General features: G+C 50.8%; 1 protein-coding gene across 2 annotated transcripts; it reads left to right on the top strand.

The window, feature by feature from the left end:
* Positions 1-3,838: 3,838 nt before the first annotated feature.
* On the top strand, positions 3,839-20,116 carry Krt7 (keratin 7). Of its 2 annotated transcripts, NM_001047870.2 has the most exon segments (11): positions 3,839-3,918; positions 4,179-4,222; positions 4,689-5,421; positions 6,663-6,874; positions 8,754-8,814; positions 11,034-11,129; positions 12,183-12,347; positions 13,084-13,209; positions 15,993-16,213; positions 19,375-19,409; positions 19,805-20,116. In NM_001047870.2, coding segments are annotated over 9 exon segments (1,374 nt in total). In that variant the 5' UTR covers positions 3,839-3,918; positions 4,179-4,222; positions 4,689-5,115; the 3' UTR covers positions 19,957-20,116.
* Positions 20,117-20,402: the final 286 nt, after the last annotated feature.

A 20,402-nucleotide genomic window follows, 5' to 3' on the forward strand; every position in this document is an offset into this window, starting at 1 on the left:
ACCCTTTCTTCTGCAGGTTGCCTTTTAGCACCGATAAAGTTGTCACTAATATAGCGGCCAGCTCAACTCATCGTCAGGGCTCCCTGTTGACTGGCACTTAGGTTTCCAGTTTTTCCTGAACACAAGACCGTACAGAAGGGACCGTGGTGTATGCGTGCAGTTACTGTGAACTCCATGAAAAGAACCCAGAGCAGAAAGACTTGGCCAAGGGCTGACGGATTCGCCTTGTTTTGCTTATTCATCAAAGGTTGAGGGCCATATTCTTAAAAGATTTATTTTTTAATCTTATGTGCATTTGTCAGTGCCTGCATGTATGCATGTGTGTGCGCCTGTGCATGGCTGGTACCCACTGAGGCCAGAGGAGGGCGTCAGACCTGGAGTTGGAGCTGCAGATGGTTACAAGCCTCCATGTGGATGCTGGGAAAGGAACTCCAGCCTTATGCAAGAGCATCTTGCCATGGAGCCATTTCTCCAGCCCCTGCTGATGTCGCTTTTGATTCTGAGATCTTCTGCCAGCTTTCCCTGCACGAGGAGGTGACAATCGATAATCCCAGCAGGAGAGCACACGACTGGAGTGCTGCTAACATGGTTTCAGTCTTCAATGGCTTGACAGGCACAAAAGGGTTTCCTGTTCTACTGTTTGAGACAGACTCTTGCTATGCGGTTCTGGCTGGTCGTCAGGTCACCAACTTACTCTGTCAGCTCCATCTTGTGGGGTCATGGGCATGTTCCAACATGCCTGGCCTGGCTTTGTGCTTCTATTCTTTCTCCTACCCCAGTTTGAGAGGTGTTGAGCAGTCCATATTTGCAAGTAATTTTCTTTCTTACAGTTGTATTTACTTTATATATAATTTATTTAGTGTGCATGTGTATGTGTGTGTATGTGTTTGTGTGTATATATGTGTATGCATGTACTTGTATGTGCATATGTGTATATGCATGTATGTATACATGTGCATGCATGTGTACATGTGCATGTTTATATATGTGTATGTGTATATGTGTGTATGTGTGTTTGTGTATAAGTATGTGTATATGTATGTGTGTACTTGTATGTGTATATGCATATGTGTGTATATATGTGTACACATGTGTACATATGTATGTGTATGCGTATATGTGTATATGCATATGTGTGTATATATGTGTATATGTGTACATGTGTATGCATATATGGGTACACGTGTATGTTTATATATGTGTATGTGTGTACATATGTGTACATGTGCATGTGTATATGCATGCATTATACATGTATATGTGCATGTTTATGTACGTTTACATGTATGTGGGTATATGCATGCATGTATACACATGTATGTGTGCATGTGTACATGTATACGTTTATGTATGTGTATGTATATGTGTATATGTGTGTATGTATATGTATATGTGTATATGTGTACATGTGTATATTTATGTGTGTAAATGTATGTGTGTACATATATGTATGTGTGTATGTGTATGTACATGTGTGTATGTGTATGTACATGTGTGTATGTGTGTGTACAAGCAGATGCCTTCAGGTACTCAGAGAGACTGATGGTATTGGATCACTGGAGCTAGAGTTGCAGGAAGATGTGAGTCACTTGACATGAGTCTGGGAACTGAAACTGGGTGCTCTTAACCATGGATCCATCTCTCCCATCTTCCCACAGTTGTTGTCGTCATCATCATCATCATCATCATCATCATCATCATCATCATTTTTTTTGCAAGTAATCTGGTGGTTCTAACTACTGGGGTTCAAGTCTTAGCTTCTCTACACTTTAGCTGTGGGAGCTTGGGCAAGTGACTTAAATTCTTTGTGCCTCAATGTGTTCTCTTCAAACGGGGTCAATAACTGGGTTTGGTGACACGTGTCTAATAATTCCAGCACTTAGAAATCTGGGAGAGGACCATCAATAATCTGAGGCCAGCTTTGGCTACATGTGACAGCCTGTCACAAAGAGTGGAGGGGTACAATGCACCTCTGTGTCATAAGTTGTAGTATACATACAAGATGGTTTAGTAGGTTAAGCCAGCACGCACTCACAAGGTACCATGTAAACTGCAGCCCACATTCTCTATGCCTGTCATGTTCTTCTGGATGGTGGTGTACAGTCAGGAAAGTAGCCTACTGTCTGCCACATCCTTCTCAGCCTGTGTCTCTCGGTTCCTTTGTAAGTGTTAAGCTCTTATGCTCTGGGCTGAATTTTTTGTGTGGCGCTATTAGGGATTGAACATAGGACCACATACATGCCGGTCAAGCACTCTGCCATTGACTACCTCCCTCAGTGGTTTGTGCAGAATGCTAAATGGCTTTCAGTATGATTAGAAGCATGCTGTTCAAGCACTCTGTCTTGGCCTGCCTCCCCCAGTGTCTCATGCAGATTGTTAAATGACTTTTAGTATGATCAGAAGCAGTCACATTTCAAGATAATGAAAAAAATAGCCCTTTCCCCCCCTTTAAGAATCAGAATGTGTTTTACATTGCTGGGCTATGAATACTGGTTATGAGTGTTTCCCCTGCTCTGTGGGAGGAGCCGCAATGTTCACTGGGCTTGGATGGCAGAGGCCGGGCTTCCAGGTCAGGATTGGTGGATACGGGTAGGACTAAGAATCTGGGCTTACTGCTGTTGGTGGTTAGGTTCCAGAGGATGCTTAGCCTAACAGCCAAGAGAGTCAGAGGACAAACAAAGTTTATGCCTGGCGTGGCTTAGTATGAATGAGTGTGTGTGTGCAAGTGAGTGTGTGACATGTGTGAGTGTGTGGTATGTGTGGTGTGTATGAGTGTGTGTGTATGTATGTGTGTGTGTGAGTAGGTGTGGTATGTGTGACTATATGGTGTGTGTGCATGTGAGTGTGAATGAATGAGAGTGTGTGGTGTGCATGCATGTGTGAGTGTGTGATGTGTGTGCATGTATGTGAGTATGAGTGAGTGAGTGTGTGTGGTGTGTGCATGTGTGAATGTGTATGTATGTGAGAGTGAGTGTGTAAGTGTGAGTGTGTATGTGTGGTGTGTATGCATATGTGTGATTGTGTATTGTGTGCATGTATGTATGTGTAAGTATGTGTGAATGTGTGTGTGTGTGGTATGTGTGTGTGAGATGTATGTGCATGTATGTGAATGTGTATGTGTGAATGAGTGTAGGTATGTGTGTGTGTGGTGTGTATAGCAGAATGTTGTCACTGAGTTAGGCAGACGACAATGGAGGAGTTTGTGGGGCTAAGGCAGAATCTAGGAGGTGGTCTCTGCAAGGCTTGCATGTAGAGAGAGGGGAGGAGAGGGAGAGGGAGGGGGAGAGGGAGAGGAAGAGGGAGGGGTAGGGGGAGGGAAGAAGGGAGGAGAGGGAGAGGGAGAGGGGAGGAGAGGGAGAGGGAGGGGGAGAAGGAGAGGAAGAGGGAGGGGTAGGGGGAGGGAAGAAGGGAGGAGAGGGAGAGGGAGAGGGGAGGAGAGGGAGAGGGAGAAGGAGAGAGAGAGGGAGAGGGAGAAGGAGAGAGAGAGGGAGAGGGAGAGATTGGCTGAATCACTGGACTGTGAACTTCTTTGGGGCAGGAATTTGATGGAAGGTGTCAGGGGCTCGCATCCCTCTGTGAAACATTTCAAAGGACATTTGTGTGTGTGTGTGTGTGTGTGTGTGTGTGTGTGTGTGTGTGTTGCCTCCACTTGGCACTGAGTAGCCTCTCAGGTTGGTCTGGGAATGTCGGGGCAGGAGGAATCTAGCTAGCACTGGAGTTTTAAAGAATGTTCCAGGGAGGGGTAGGAGGCCCAGGGCAGATGTGGGGTAGGCTCAGGAATGAGGAAGTATCTCTCAAGGTTGTGGTGGTTATAGGGGGCTGAGGCCTGGGCACTTCTGTCTTCCCAGTACTCTGCTTCCCAGCTCTCACTAGACACGCTGAAGGAGCTGTGGCTGAGGGGGCCAGTGACTCGTTCAGGTCAGCACACTAGCTCTGCCCTGCTGGGACTCTTCTCAGCCCATCTGGAGAAAGAGGGAGCTCTTGGTGTAGGCAGGACACAACCTCCAAAGTTGGGGGTGGGTGGCAGGGGCTGTAGCAGCAGGGAGAGTGGGGTACAGAGGGGGACAAAGGGCGGAGGAAGCACCTTGAGAGGTAGGGAGTCTCCTTGCAAGCTTAGGGGTTTCTACCTGAAAAGGCAAAGCAGGAAGAACATTCCACTCACACCCTCTTCCACCTAGGGTGCCCCTAAAGGACCAGTGAGGCTCATTGCATGGGGCCAGAGGTAGGTTAAGGGTTGACCAAGTGAGTCTGGGAAAAATGGAAGTGGGGAGCACTGCATATATATATATATATATATATATATATATATATATATATATATGTGTATATGTATGTATGTATGTATGTATGTATGTATGTATGTATGTATGTGTGTATGTATGTATGTATAAGCACACTGGTGTGTCTAGGGGTATGAGGGCACAGAAGGGCACACAAGGCATCCCAGGAACCCATGCAGGAGTTTGAGGAGGGGGTGAGGAAAGCCCTCTGAATTTGGATGGTGGGGAGGGTGCAGTTACTGAAACAGCTCATCCCAGTGAGGCTCATCACGGGGCCAGGTTACTGAAGAACTGAGCTGAGCTCTCCAGGAGCAGCAGGACTGGGAGGGAGAGTTCTAGAATGCCTGGGGCTTCCCCAGCCAGTGGGTGAGGGGTTTCAACTTTCTCAATAGACACTTCCTCTTGTAGCACTTGGCTTTCCTGCTGGCCCCAGGAATCTCTGTGTTCACTCCCCAAGCCTGCTCCAGAAAGCCTTGCTCTGCCAATTGTAAGGTGGTCTCTTTGAGATCTAGAGATTTCTGAGCTGTGGGTATCTTGGGCAACTTGCCTCAGGTGTGGGTGTCTCACGATGGCGTCTGGGTCTCCTGCAGACACTTCCTGAGTGGACGGGGAGACTGGGCGGTGGCTGGGGGCGGTGCGAGGGCAGAAGGCAGGCGGACAGGAGGGCCCTGGCGGCAGAGAAAGGTGGCCAGCGGCCAGCGGCCAGCCCCGCCCTGTCCCCACCTGTGTGCGCTCAGCCTCCGCCCCTCATGGAGGGATAAAAGGTCTCAGACTGCCTGAGGTCAGGGAGTTCGCGCTGCTTCTCTCCTGGTCCAGCCAGCCCTGTCCAGCCGCTATGTCCATCCACTTCAGCTCTCGCTCCACTGCCTATCCCGGCCGCGGGGCTCAGGTGCGGCTGAGCTCGGGCCGCGCGGGCTTCGGCAGCAGGAGCCTCTATGGCCTGGGCACTTCCAGGCCTCGTGTGGCCGTGCGCTCCGCTTATGGGGGCCCGGTGGGCGCCGGCATCCGTGAGATCACCATCAATCAGAACTTGCTGGCACCTCTGAGTGTGGACATCGACCCCACCATCCAGCAGGTGCGCCAGGAAGAGCGTGAGCAGATCAAGACCCTCAACAACAAATTCGCCTCCTTCATCGACAAGGTGAGGCCGTTGTGACCCAGCCTCAGACAAACCCTAGCGGTTCTTTCCGGCCACGCCCTGTCCTGGGAGACCAGTGTGGATCTCTTCCTTTTGTGTCTTCGGTGGGCTCTTTGTAGTACCTCTCCTTACACCCTCTCTTCAGTCTCTAAGCTCCTCTCCTCAAACAACTGGCCTTGGGCCCCTCCCTTTCTTCAAGGACTCACAGATTGTCCCCCAAGTTCTCTCCAGCTTCCTTAGTTGACTGAGATCTCTGGGTCTTTGAAGCCACTTTGTTACAGGTGTGAGGCTAGAAGCTCTGGAGGCCAAGGCCAGAAGTTAGTTCTTTGCTGTCTGGGTCCCTTTCCCTGGGAGGAAGTTACGGGGAGTCATGAATTGGGTGGGGTGACCTTCCCTTTCCGGATGGGAGAATGATGTATCTGAGGTAGATGTTGAGAATAAAGGCCTGGGGGAGGAGGCTTCTGCCCTACTTACCTGCCTGTTCCTCTACTTTCCATTGTTGGTAGGAGGTAAGGCTACTTCTGCCTTTGCAGATGGCTCTGTGGGAGACAGGGTCTTGGTTGAGGGACCCTTTGGAGGGTATGCTCCCTGGCTGTCGATCCGTGCCATTCCTGGGCTTCTAGGAATGAGAGGCAGATTCGAGTCTCACAGAAGGACCCAAATCAGGGGAGCTGAGACCTGCAGTTCTGCCTGGCCCTCTGGCTAGGGCCCAGTCCCCTGTGTCCGTGTCTCCCTTCCAGTCCTCTTGCCCATACTATTCTGCCCCAGAAATCCTTAAAAGAAGCCTCCTAGGCTTCTCTAGACCCGTTTCCTGCCTTGATGCTAAGCTGTACCGTCCTAACCCAGTTCCTAGTTCCTCAGGCTGCTGGTTTTCTTGCCTCCCACCTTTAAGGCCGAGGAAAGAGGAAGGAGAGAAGATACTGAGGAAGAAAGAAAAATTCCAGCGTGGAAGGAGGGGGTAGTCTAGTCAGTTCCCTAATACCCTCTCAGCCCCAGCTTCAGGGAAGAAAGGGGCTATTTAAAAGGCAGAGGTAGAGAATACCATTGAGGCAGAATTGGCTAGAAACCCTGTACACCACCAAACCAAGCTCAGCTACTCCACGGCTTACACTTGAAATACGGTCCTAGAGATGGGGACAGGGCGAGCACTGGGTAGACGGGCTCTGCCTCACAGTGGTTCCAGACTTAACATCTGTGGTTGTCCAGCCTGGCCCCTCAGTGCCTCCCCTTCCACACCCCTCCAGGTGCGCTTCCTGGAACAGCAGAACAAGATGCTGGAGACCAAGTGGGCGCTGCTGCAGGATCAGAAGTCAGCCAAGAGCAGCCAGCTTCCCCGCATCTTCGAGGCCCAGATTGCTGGTCTGCGGCAGCAGCTTGAGGCACTGCAGCTGGATGGGGGCCGCCTGGAGGTGGAGCTGCGGAGCATGCAGGATGTGGTGGAAGATTTCAAGAACAAGTAATGTCCCTGGTGCCTCTTGGAAGATCCAGGGGTCAAAGTGCATGGCTGCTCAGCACTAGAAGGGCCTGAGCAATGGCCTTTGCTGACACAGTCCCTTCCTCACCTCTCCTTCTTGCCCCCAGGGGCTATTGCTGGGACATTCTGGTCATTTCCCATCTGGATTAGTCAGAAATAACCCTGTCTTCCTTGACAGTCTTGCTTCCTTTTGGGTGACTGACTAAGTCCCTAGGCGCCATGAGTAAAAGGTATCCTATGAAAGGAATGCTTCAGAACTTATAGCCCTCACAGATGATTCCAGAACAGCCCCTTTCCCCCTCAGGCAGATGAAGAATTGGAAACCAGACAGTCTATGGGGCTTAGTTGAAATCACATAGCAGGTCACAGGAAACTTGGTCTTGAAGGTGGGTCCCTAATTCCCAGGAAAGGCCAACAAGCCTGATGTGAGAAGGAAAGAAACAGATGGGGTTGATGGTTTTGAATGACACAGCAGGGATCAGGGCAGACCAAGGACGAAGCCACCAGAGACAGGAAGCCTGGGATTTGTGGGCACCTTTGAATGTCCCTGCAACCCTTTCTTCTCACTGAATAGAAAGCAAAGCCTGAGACTTGACCTCCCCCTTGCCACTCCCACCCCACCCCATCCCCCGCCACTGGGCACTGGGGACAGCTAGTGTGCTCTATGTGTGGTTGTGTGAATAAGAGGGACCAGGCATACCAGCTCTGACCGGAGGAGAACAAACAGGACCTCTGGGGAGTGTCTCCCACCAGCTGCTTCCTTTGAGCAAAAGTCAACAGACAATCTCATGGCAGGTGGAGCCAGACAGGTGCAGGGTGGAGAGGATTCTGGGTAGCCAGCCAGCCCCTGCTGTCAGGCATTCAACCCACAGCCATCTCCCCTCATCTCTGTGAGCACTAGGTAGAGGATGAATGAGGGACGGGCAGCAGGCACAGGGAAGGGGAATGGCTGCTCTGAGAGCTCAAGCCCAGCAGCCCCGCTCCAAGGTGGAGCTTCAGAGAGCCTTGCAGATGTAGCTTCTGTGGACTGAAGAACCACTCTGGATGTGTGAATGTTCGGAGCCAGCTCCTGGCTGGCACCCTGCTTCTTCCAAAGCTGTTCAGGCCATTCTCCCGCCAGTCTCAGCAGGCAACTCCTGCGTCCTCCCTCCTCCCCACCAGCTCTTAAATTTCCTTTTGATCCTCCACATATACAGTAGAACAGGCAAATGCATACTCTTTCCTGTTGCCCTGCTTGCAGAGATCCTCCCAAAGCCAGCTGCCAGCTCCTTCAGAGGCAATGGGATTGGGGGGAAGATCCAGGCTATACCATCCAGTGTGGCCTGGATCTTCAGGACTCCATGTGGTCTGTCCTGATTCAACAAGCTTGTCCCCTTTGAGCTTGCTGTTCACACCTCAGGAGTCGGCCTACCTAGTGGTCTGGTGCGTGTGGTGGTGTCAGCTGTAGGAGCTAAGCCAGGGATTGTCCCTTTGCAGTACAGTGACCTGGGCAGGTGACGTGCCTCTGTGTTTTCAGCTTGGACAATTGCAGTACTGTATTGTGGGACTGTTGGGAGGAGGGTGTGAGTTACCCCACAGGAAGTGCACACCAGTGCAGGCTCCATCAAACAGCCCCTAAGCAGGGCTGTGCTTGCCCTCCCGATCAGTAGCTGCAGCCTTTGGTTTCTAATCCACATACATTTTCCGTGCCCCTTCCCTCCGTGCCGAGACTCAGAGCCCTGGGACGATCTGCATGGAGGTGGGAGAAATTAGGTTTTGTAGCCCTGACCCCCTGCTCTCTGAGGTGTGTCACTGAGGCAAGTGTTGCATTTGAGTGCTTGGAGGTTAAGCTGTGTGTCACGGGCCCCCTCTCCCGCTGCAGGTATGAGGAGGAGATCAACCGACGCACAGCTGCCGAGAACGAGTTTGTGCTGCTGAAGAAGGTAAGGAGCAGAGGTGCTGGAGGGCTCCTTTCTCTCTCTCTCACAGGATGGGACTGGGCTAGGTCTGTGGTCAAGGCCTGCCTGGGACTAAACGGGGAATGATAAGCTTGGGGAAGTCTCAAAACCACACCAGAGGAGCACAGCCTGTGTTCACATGCTGTATGTTCACGTGTGCTTGTGTGTCTCTGTGTGAATGTGTATGTCTTTGTGTGAGTGTGTGTCTCTGCATATGTGTATGCCTCTGTGAGTGTATCTCTGTGTGTACATGTGTCTATATCTGTATGTGTGTGCATGTTTGTGTGTGTCTGCATATGTGAGTGTGTGTTGAGTGTGTGTATTGTATGTGTGTCTCTGTGTGAGTGTGTATATGTGTGTGCCTCTGTGTGTCTGTGTGTGTCTGTGTATGTGTGTGTATGTATGTGTGTCTGTACATGTATGTGTATGTATGTATGTGTGCATGTGTGTCTATATGTATGAGTGTGTGTACTGTATGTGTGTGTCATTGTGTGTATGTATGCTTGTATGTACCTCTGTGTGAGTGTGTATATGTGTGTTCTGTGTGAATGTGTATGAGTGTGCCTGTATGTGTATGTGTATATGTATGTGTGTCTGTATGTGTGAGTGTGTGTGTGGTATGTATGTATGTGTGAGTGGTGTGTGTGTGTGTGTGTGTGTGTGTGTGTGTATGCACCTGTGCATATGCATATCTCTGGTGACTGAATAGAGTTGTTTCCAGACCTTTAGGATTAGAACTAAGACCAGAAGATGGACGTTTGAAAGCCACATCTTAGGCTCACAAAAGGAAGTGTCCACTAGGGGTCAGAACATTTGAGTCCAGACCCCGTGGCTCCTGGGTGGCCTCAGATGTTTCCAGAGTAAACAGTGAACTGTCTTGAAGCAGGATGGGCTCTCTGACCCTGGAGACATGGAAGTGGCTTTGGAAAGCTGTGGGAGCATCTCAGGGGATTTGTGCTACCTGTGTGTTAGGATTCTGAGTCCAAGCTCTCTCATCAGGCAGCTCTGCCTTCCAGGCCCTGCTGTAGGCAGAGTGGGGCCTGGAAGACTCAAGAGTCTTCCAAGAAAGTGTAGGTCAGAGAGTGAGAAGGTTAGTCTCCATTGCTGGCCTGACTGAATTTGGAATCACCCAGGAGCTGGATGTGGTAGTACATACCTTTAATTCCAGTACTTGGCTGGCACAGGCAGAGGACTGCTGCAGGCTCGAGCCCAGCCTGGGCTACTTGGTAAGACCTGCTTTTCAGTAATATCACTATTAATCACTTGTAAGTTTGGTGAGGCATACTTTTGGGTGTGTCCAGAGAGGGCTAAGTGAGGGAGGACCATTTGCCTTGAATGTGGACAACACCATCTGAAGGATGGGCTAAGACCCTGGGCAGAAAGGACAGAGAGACAGAGAAACACACACACACACACACACACACACACACACACACACACACAAAGACACAGAGAGAGACACAAAGATATATAGATAGATAGAGAGATAGAGAGAGAGAGAGAGAGAGAGAGAGAGAGAGAGAGAGAGAGAGAGAAAGGAGAGAGCAAGAGAGCAAGCAAAATTCCTTCTTCCTTCTGAGCAGCCATGATGTGAGCTGTTGTGCTTTTTTGGGCTTTCTTTGTTGGAACTTCTGAAATCTGGAGCTTAAACAAGTCTTTCCACCCTTACATGTTTCTGTCAGGCATTTTGGTCACAGTGATATAAATGCACTAACAGAGACCCTAGCTCCCATCTGGTCTTTACCTGTGGCTCACCTGCCTTGGAGTCACCCAGTGATGCAATAACACAGGCCAACTAGAGTTGCTCATCTTAGGAGGGCGAAGGGGGGTCTGAATGATTGACACTGTGCTCACATGGACTGAGAAATTAAGGCTTTCAGTGTGGACGTGACTTGTTCTAGGTCACACAGCCAGTTGTAGCTGAGTCAGGATTGTGTCCACGACATGAAGCCTTGCCTTTGGGAGTTAGACATATGTTTGGTTTGGGGCTCATGTCCTTTGGACTGCAGGTGTTGGTCCTGGGGATGCATGGAAATTGTCACCCATCCAGCAAACAACCTGGAGAGCCAGGACGGAAGTGTCTGGGGAAACAGGAGCATTTTGTCCTGGAAACTTGGGCAGGATTGGCTAACTTGTCATCCTCTCTGCTGACCGTTTTCTGTCTTGAGGACTTGGTGTCACTCTGTCCTGTCTCCCTTCCTCAGGACGTGGATGCTGCCTACACAAACAAGGTGGAGCTGGAGGCCAAGGCAGACAGTCTGCAGGACAAGATCAACTTTCTCAAGACCCTTCATGAGACAGTGAGTTCCAGGGTGGGAGGTATGTCTCCTAGGCTGAGAAAGGGGCTAATGGTGGATATCATCCGGCATCTTAGCCTTGGGAAGGAGGTACAATGGCATCGTCTGACAGGGGTCTTAGTACTGAATGCTTCTTTGGTCCCTCCGGTGTAGTCTTGACGGGACCATCCAGCCTCCATCAGGTCTAGAGCTGGTGTCTACATGCATGTTTACTATCAGGAGTGGGGATCTTTCGGCTGCTCATGCAATCAAGCTCAGGGTCGGTCTTCCCATCTTTGGCTTGTGTTACATATAGGTAGCTGGCTATATGTATATAAACATAAAACTACATTCTATAGGACACGGTCTCTTCTCATCGGCGAACGCAGAGTTCGTACTCATTGCAAATGATACAGAAAAGCAAGCCATGGAATTGAAAACAGATTAATCAATAAAACATGTCTGTATTTACACTTTTTGGATCGCTGTGCGCCTGGACGCATGTACGCAGTCAGACGTGCGTCCGCACGTTTTGAGATAGAATCTGATTGTTTCACCCAGACTGACCTCGAACTCATTCTATAGCCTACACTGGTCTCAAATGTAGGATCCTCCAGCCTTAGCCTCCTCAGGGCTGAGATTATAGATGCGAGCCACCATGACTGGCTAAAATATGTACTCTGTGAAAATCAGTCCCGTGTCCTTTCAGGGGAGGGCGTACTGCAGACATGTTTGCCTGCCTGTACGCACAGCTGTATCCCAGTTTCCAAGGCGGCAGGATGTGCCGTCACATGGTGGAGTAAGAATGGTTTCAGCATCTCCACCGGCTCCTGTCACGTGTGACTTGTACCCTGAGGGGGCCATATTGTCTCTTTATCTCTTTTAATCCTACCAGACTCAGATATTGAGGTGCTGGCAGTCAGGGTGGGCAGAACTATTTGGCATGTGCTTGGTCCTTGCCCCCTCACTGCCTGGCCATTCTGCCCACTCCAGCTTGAGTAGGTTCCACTGTGGTCTGGAAACAGGGATAGATCATGTCCCAGGCATGTAGTCCAGTGTCCTGTCTGGTCCCTGCAGGAGTTAGCAGAGCTGCAGTCACAGATCTCAGACACATGCGTGGTGCTGTCCATGGATAACAGCCGCTCCCTGGACTTGGATGGCATCATCGCTGACGTCAAAGCCCAGTACGAGGAGATGGCCAACCATAGCCAGGCAGAGGCTGAAGCCTGGTACCAGACCAAGGTATGTGCTATCTGGGGTATCTTTCCTCCTTCTGCTAGGCTCTGGGCGGCTGCTACCTTTCTCCTCACCTTGTCTCCAGCCTTCAGGACCTGGCAGACACCAGTGGCTAAGGCCATGGTATACTCTGAAGTTCAGGATGAAGAAGATGGCAAGGCTGGCCCCTCCCTTGGGTGAAAGCCAGGCTGAAGGGGCACAGGAAGAGGAACGAGGCACATACTGATTGATGGCACTCACTTTCATAGTGACGATCAGGCAGGGCTAGGCGGAGTGTTCAATGGCCTGACACCTCCACACACTTAATCCACAGAAAAGCCCTTTTATGTGTGCAACACTATGATCATCGTTCTAAACCTGAGGAAGCAGGCACAGAGACACAGCTGGTCTGTGGAAGAGCAAGGGACTAGATCCTGAAGTCCAGGGTTCCAGGCCCAGGAGACTTAATTGTTACTACAGAGTCAGAATAGCCGAGAGCAAGCTTCTAAAGAAATGGGAGAGACACTGGAGGAAGCCAGAAGTCAGGTGTGAAGGGAGCACAGGGCGTGGATCCTTGTAGCATGCACGGGTAAACACACACGCATGCTCTCAGATTCTGACTAGGAGGGGTCAGACTGTCCTGTAGTGTGACCACCCTTCCCTGGGAATGGAGGCTGGGAGGGGCTTTCTGTGGATGAGGAGGGGTCCAGTGACTGGCAGTGATGGCTCACCCGGCTGTAAGTGCATGCTCTCCGCCTTCCAGTTCGAGACACTCCAGGCCCAGGCTGGGAAGCACGGGGATGACCTCCGAAACACCCGGAATGAGATTGCGGAGATGAACCGCTCCATCCAGAAGCTGCAGGCAGAGATTGACACCGTGAAGAACCAGGTGGGAACCCACCCTCCTGCTGCCTTGTCCCATCCTGCTTCGAGGGGGAGGCAGCTAGTCAGGTCAGGGGCAGAGTGAGTCTGGGAGGCCTGGGCCCAGGTGGGTGCAACTCACACCTCAGGTCCTTAGTGAGGTGATTTTTGGCCCGAACCTGGCTCAGGGCTGAAGATGAACCTCTAGGACACAGAGCACTCTGCCTCCGGCTCTGGGGCTCACAGCGCACTACCATATGTGTCCCATCCCCGTCTTCACTCTGGACAACGCCCCTCCTCCTTTTGCTCAGGCCCTGCTTTCTGACTCTTGCTTTTACTAAACATTCATGCTCCAAGGCCTTTCGGTCCAGTTGACTCTCCCAGTTCTGCCTGTGGCCACTGCTTTCTCACTACTAGGATTTAGGACCAGAGTCCCCCTGTGGAGGTTGGCTTCTTTAAACACCCAGCACCACACCGACAGCCCATCTGAAGTTCTTTGAAGCACCCTCCCCTGCCTGGAGGGCTGGAGGTTATTACTAAGGTATTGGCAGTTTTCGCTTGGCTGGAATGACATCCTCCTTGAGAGCAGAAGCCATCTGTCTGTCTCACTGGCCCTGTCTTCTAGAACCTGTCACACCACAGGGATGAACATCTAGGGTAGAGGCCGAGAGCACGGAGATGGATGGAAGTCGGAAGTGGGGGATGTTGATGAGGGAAGGCTCCCCTTTGCCCTGGCAGAGATGCTTAGAACGGTTCAGTCCAGTTCAGTCTGAGTGGGTGTCTGCGATGAGGGCGGGTGTCCGCGGTGGGGGCGGGTGTCCGCGGTGGGGGCGGGTGTCTGCGATGGGGCGGGTGTCTGCTATGGGGGTGGGTGTCTGTGATGGGGCGGGTGTCTGCGATGGGGGCGGGTGTCTGCGATGGGGGCGGGTGTCTGCGATGGGGGCGGGTGTCTGCGATGGGGTCGAGTGTCTGCGATGAGGGCGGGTATCTGTAATGGGGGCCGGTATCTGAGATGGGGGGCCGGTGTTTGCGATAGGGGTGAGCAGGTGATGCCCGCAGCAGCCTTAGCAAACTTACTTCACTGAGTTGCAGTAGGGATCTGGGGATGATTTACCCAGAAGTCCCTGAGCCCTGTAGGCTGGTTTACACACAAGGCTGGCAGCTGCTTTCTGGCTTAGATGGGGCGTTGTCAGTAGCCCCGCAGTGAAACAGTCCAGACTCTCTTGGCCAGGACTGGAAGCTCAGAAGAACAAGGGTGCTTTCTCAAACCTTGTCGTCTTCGTCATATCCATACGTGCGGGTCTTAAGGGGCTGGGAAGGGTCTCTGGAAGCAGTAGGCTGGCACTGGCCCAGGGGATATTAGTGTGAGAGGAATCCACTGAGCGGTGCCCATGGAGTAGAGAGGCACCAACTACAGCTGAGAGAAGACCGAGAGGTGTCCTTGAGGAGGGTGAAGAACCTCTTGGCTGGAGTGTAGGGGATGGGAGGGCGAGACCACTCTTGTTAGTGGCTGTGCTAGCCAGCTATCTACTCATGTGGAAAAAGTGCCTGAGAACCAACTTAGAGGCAAAAAGAGTTAGTTGTATTAGGGTTCATGGTTTTAGTGCCCAATCATTGAGCATTATTACTTTGAGGGGATGGCCATGCAGAATATCATGGTGTGTGTGTGTGTGTGTGTGTGTGTGTGTGTGTGTGTGTGTACAGAGAGAAGAAGGATCAGGGTTCCTCACATTCCTTCATGGACACATATCTCCAGTGACCTCAGCTCATCTACCAGGGCTGTCCACTATTGATCCTTCCTCTCCCCAACAGACACCATCAGCTGGGACCAGACCTTGAACGCATGGGCTTGTGTGGCACAATCAATACCCAAACTATGGAAGCACCCAAAGCAGGGGCAGCCGCAGTGCTCAAGGCAGACCCCAGCCCGTGGGCGCTGTGTCACCCAACCCACATGATACAGGCTCTGATCCAAGTCTTCTATTTGGACTGTTCCCACATGCTTCCTGTTTTATCTTATTTTTAAAAAATCCCCTTTAATTAAAATATAATTACATCACTTCCTCCCTTCCCTTTCCTCCCTCCAATATTCTCTGCCCGTGCCCTCTTAAATTGCTGGTTCCCGTTTTAAAGATGACATTTGGTTCCTGTTCTCTGCTGGCATCTGTTACCCAACCAGCATCCCATTGCCTCAGAGTGCTGTGGAGGGGTGGGCAGGTGCTAGGGTGGTATGTTCCAGGAATCACGTTAAGACTTCGCACGCCTTTTATTATATATTTTTTAAAGCCATTTAAAGTCACAATTAGGCTCATATCTATCTGCTTTATTTTGTGTGCACGAGGGCCATGCTTACATGTATGTGTGTGTGTGTCACACGCATCCTGTGACTGGCCTTTGGGACAGTAGTGAATGTTCATGTGGGTGCTGGGAATTGAACCCAGGTCCTCTGCAAGAGTGGCAAGTACTCTTAACCACTCTCTAGCCTGGCTTTGTGTGTCTTAGCTTATCTTACCCTCACAGTAACCCTATGCGATAGGTGCTGTGACCATTACTATTTTAGAAAGAGGAGACTTTGCCTTGAAGGGGCTAATTCACCCAAGGCTACATCATTAGATAGTGGCAGAGTCAGTACTAGACCCTAAGCGTCGGACCTCATATCCTTGTGTCTAACCTTCAGCACTCCCTGGCATTTGGGGAAGTAGGCGGGGCCAGTAAAGCCGTCTTGATTGACAGGTGCTTGCTGCAGCATGAGCACGTAGGAAAGTAGCGGCCAGTTGGCCTCTCATCTCACGGCTTCATTACTGCCCTCAGCGTGCCAAGCTGGAATCCAGCATCGCCGAGGCTGAGGAACAAGGGGAGCTGGCACTCAAGGATGCTCGGGCCAAGCTGGCTGAGGTGGAGGAGGCTCTGCAGAAGGCCAAGCAGGACCTGGCCCGGCTGCTGCGCGAATACCAGGAGCTCATGAACGTCAAGCTGGGGCTGGACATCGAGATCGCCACCTACAGGAAGCTGCTGGAGGGCGAGGAGAGCAGGTGAGAGATGCAAGCTAGGCAGGGGGTCTTGGGGATCCGTGAGGTCTGTCTTTGTTATTAATCTATCTACAGGCATCTCCTAGGTGCCCCTTCTTTGTAGGGCTTAGGGTGAGAGGGACAGGGTGCACAAAACTTAAATGATTGTTTCTTAGCCCTGGAGGAAATGTCCTCCAAGAACAGTGGCTCTCAACCTTCTAGTACAACCTTTTAGTACAGTTCCTCATGCTGTGGTGACCCCAACCATACCATTGCCTTCATTGCTACTTCATAACTGTGGTTTTTGCTATTATTATGAATCATAATATAAATATCTGATATGCATGATACATTGACCCCCCCAGAAATGGGTTCCTTGACTCCCAAAAGTTCATGACCCACAGGTTAACCACTGTTCTAGAAGGAAAGGCCATGTGTTAAGTCCCTTCCCAGATGGGGCCATTAGCAGGACTTTTCAAAGATAGTTTATTTCTTGGTTATATGTATGTGTAGATGTGTGTTTGGTGCGTGCATCTGGTGTAGGCTCCCACATCCAAGCTGATGCTGGATGCCTGGAGGCCAGAGGAGGATGTCAGTGTCCTGCTCTGCGCACGTGCGTCTGCCTTAGTTTGAGAGAGGGCCTCTTACTTATCGTGTTTGGTGGCTAGCCAGCCCCAGTGATCTTCCTGTCTCCCAGCTGCTCCCTCATAGCTGTGCAGTTACAGGGATGTGCTTGGCCACACCTGGCTTTTTATTTCTGGGGATCAGACCCTCGTGCTTGCTCAGCAAGTGCTTTACTGAACTGCCTCCCCAACCCCTAGCCGGGCTCTCTTAGTTCTCAGCATGTATTCAGGAAGGCAGGTCATGAGCATTTGCCTCCAGGATTCACAGAGGGACATGGTGTGGTTCAATTAACCGTGGGACAGGGTAGCATGCAGTTGAGGCCTGCAGATTCCCGGTCACGGACATCCACAGGGCCCACGGATGCCTACAGGGCTAGGCTGCTTCTCATGGCTAACTGGGCTAACCACATGGCACTCGGTGTGCTGGGAAGATTTCCTGTGTCCCCAGAGCTGTTTGCACAGTCACCTGCCATGATAGCAGGGGCTGGCAGGGGCTGGGCTGGCTTCTGGCTTCTGGCAGGGCAGAGAACTTCAGTCTGAGGCTGGTCTCGTTCTTACTCCTGCAGTGGCTGATTGCATCTGCTGGCATACAGGGCTGTGCCTTGGGGATGGTTGGAATTTGGAAAGGCAGAGGCATGGGAGTAGACTTGTTACTTTTCACTTGTTAGGACCCAGCATAGAGTCAGATAATATGTAAGCCATGTTTCTGCCCTCGGGGAGGAAGTGCATACACTGTGTAGATAAAACACCTGCAAAGGGAGAGTGTTTATAGACCAGGAAACTGTGCTTCAATATCTTATTGTTATTATTTTAAACATTTATTTGCTTGCACTTAAGAAATCCTAATTTAAAGAAATCCATTTATTTATTTATTTATTTAGCATGTGTTTGTGTGTGTGTGTGTGTGTGTGTGTGTGTGTGTGTGTGTGTGTGTAGGTCAGAGGACAACTTTTGGGAGTAGCTTCTCTCCCTCCACCATGTGATTGAACTCAGGTTGTCAGGCTTGGTAGGCACATTCCCTTACCTGCGGAGCCATCTCATTGGCCCCAGGAACTTGCGGTTTTTTTTTTTTAAATGCTAAATTTAATGGGGGAGCCTTTTCTTTCCTGAGCATTACTCTTGAGCTGTATGTGTGCAGGTGGGAGATGAATGGAATGGATGGGAAGGTAGGGATGTGTTGGGACAGGAGTAGTGTGTGTTGGGGCAGGAGACCTAGGTGTTAGGAGTAGGGGGAAGCATGGTTGAGAGTGCAGGTCAGATGTAGAAGAGGGTCTGTGTTACCCTATTCAGTATAATTTATTACACGATTTATAAGTACTTTTATTTACCTCCCTGGCTTCTTTGTGGGAAGAGGAACCTAAACATCAGAGGCCCCTGGAAGGCAAGGTGACTGCCACACAGGCAGCTGCATCTGAGACACCTCTCTCTGAAACTTCTACCTATCCATATAGGGCCCTGATTCTTGATTTTTCCTGTTTTAAATCCCTCAACCCTTCACTGCTTCCTGGGTACATCAAGGACTGTGTATTTCTGAAGCTTTCATAATTGTTACGAGTTTGTTTTCTTTGAGATACAATGTTGCAAATATAGTCACAAATCAACACATACATAGAATTAGAAAGGAAAAAAAGCAAATCAGTCACTCTAACTTGAACATTAGGTCTGTTCCCACTTTAGACAGTACACTGGACATTCTGACATGGAATTGCTGCTTGATGGTGTCCTGACCTTGACTAATCCAACTTCTAGCATTTTATACTATTTGATCCAGTATCCTGGAAGCGTCCAGAAAACCTGTCTTTTCTTCCTGCCTCAGTCTGAATCTGCTGAGGCCAGTCAACCCTCACTGCCTCTCCCTATCAACATAAGGTGTCTCTTCCCCTAACCAAGCAAATTGAACCCCAAGGCCAAGAGCTTGGTGACAATGGGCCTCTGAGTCACCAAACAAACACACCCAGCTGTCTCAGACAGATTTTTAATTTCCACTGCAAGACCTGTTTCAGGCCCACGGGCTTCTGAAAGCCACCCTGCCTGCCCCCACCCTCTCAATCCTGGCTGGGGCTGAAGTTAATCAGTCAACAATTCATTAATTATTTCATCACCTATTAAGTAATTGTTTATTCCAGGCCTCATGCTAGGGGCCCGACACAGGAGTCTGCAGGCAACAGCCCATTTTGAGAGCTTCTGGTGAGGAAGGGCAGAGCTGTTTGCAAACAATAAGCCTGACAGCTGTTTCCCAAGCCCTGGGTGCTCAGGGCTGGTAGGGAACTTACTGAGATGCAGCAGTCTTCACGAATAGACCTGCCACCTTAACTCTGGGGGTGGGACCAATTTAGAGGCAGGGCATGAAGGGACTTTGGTACATGACCTGTAGTTGGCTGGGAGAGGGGTCAAAGTGGGTCTTTCCATTCTACTCCTCAGGCATTTTCAAACAAGGCTAAGGGTAAGCTGGGAACAAGGAGGGAGGGATGGACATTCTGCTTGGGGTCTGGAAGCTGGTGCCAGGCAGTGTTAGTTCAGCACTGAAGAGTGGTGTTCTCAGATCTGTCCTCTGCTCCGCAGGTTGTCTGGAGACGGAATGGAACCTGTGAACATCTGTAAGTTCTCGGCCACACCTTGAGCTGTGTAGACTTAACTGGGCCTTTAGCAGGGTAGACTGGACCAAAGGACTGGCTTATGTGGCTGGGAGCCCCCTCCCTCCAACTCCATACACAGTTCTGGCAAATTCCACGGAACTCATAGCCACCCCTCTCAGTGGCCCAGAGTAAGATGGTAGGGTTGGGGATAGTGGGAAGCCAGGTGAGACAAGGCTTTGAGTCCCTCTGGAGGGGCTCCTGTCACTATCAGAAGTTTCTTTTGGGCTGTTGAGTTGGTGGCTGTTAGAGAGGGGAGGCAGATGGAGGAGAGGGGCAGCTGTGGCGGGAAGGCGGGTAGAGGAAAGGTGGGCCCCTGGGCAGGGGAGTGTGTACTAACAGACTCTCTCTTCTTCCAGCTGTTGTGAATTCCACTGGGGCCAATGGCAGTAGGCTTACCATCGGGGGAACCATGGGAAGCAACGCTCTGAGCTTTAGTGGGGGACCCGGAGTCCTCAGAACTTATTCCATCAAGACTACATCTACCGCCCGCAGGGGCACCCACCATTGAGCACATGCGACTGAGCTGTGGGCTTGGAGAGACCCCATACCCTTTTGTCCACATACAGAAAGACCCCTCCTGCCTCATGTCCCTGTCCCAAGCCTGGAAGACGGTTTGAAACTGTCATTGGTTTTAATAAAGGGCCTCTCGGAGAGAGCTTCATCAGCTAGTTAGGAGTGGTGCTCACAGGGAGCAGACGGTGTGATGTGATCAGGACTGGGGTTCAGACTGACGTGGGTATGGCTTTAAGGCGCTGGACCCCTATCCAGGGTGCCATCTTGGCCCTTGTCCAGGCTGGGACTGGTTCCAGTGCCTCTCCTGAGATCATTTAATATGGCCACTGGGTACATGAGGTTGAGGTAACAGGTGGATGTTGAAGTCTTTTTCCCTTTTAGAGGGTCTACTTGCACCCCAACACCCACTGTTGCCAGCTTGTGGTCTTGAAGTGAGATCAC

The sequence above is a fragment of the Rattus norvegicus genome, chromosome 7 (genome assembly GCF_021556685.1).
Source record: "Rattus norvegicus strain SHRSP/BbbUtx chromosome 7, alternate assembly SHRSP_T2T, whole genome shotgun sequence".
Classification (NCBI taxonomy): domain Eukaryota; kingdom Metazoa; phylum Chordata; class Mammalia; order Rodentia; family Muridae; genus Rattus; species Rattus norvegicus.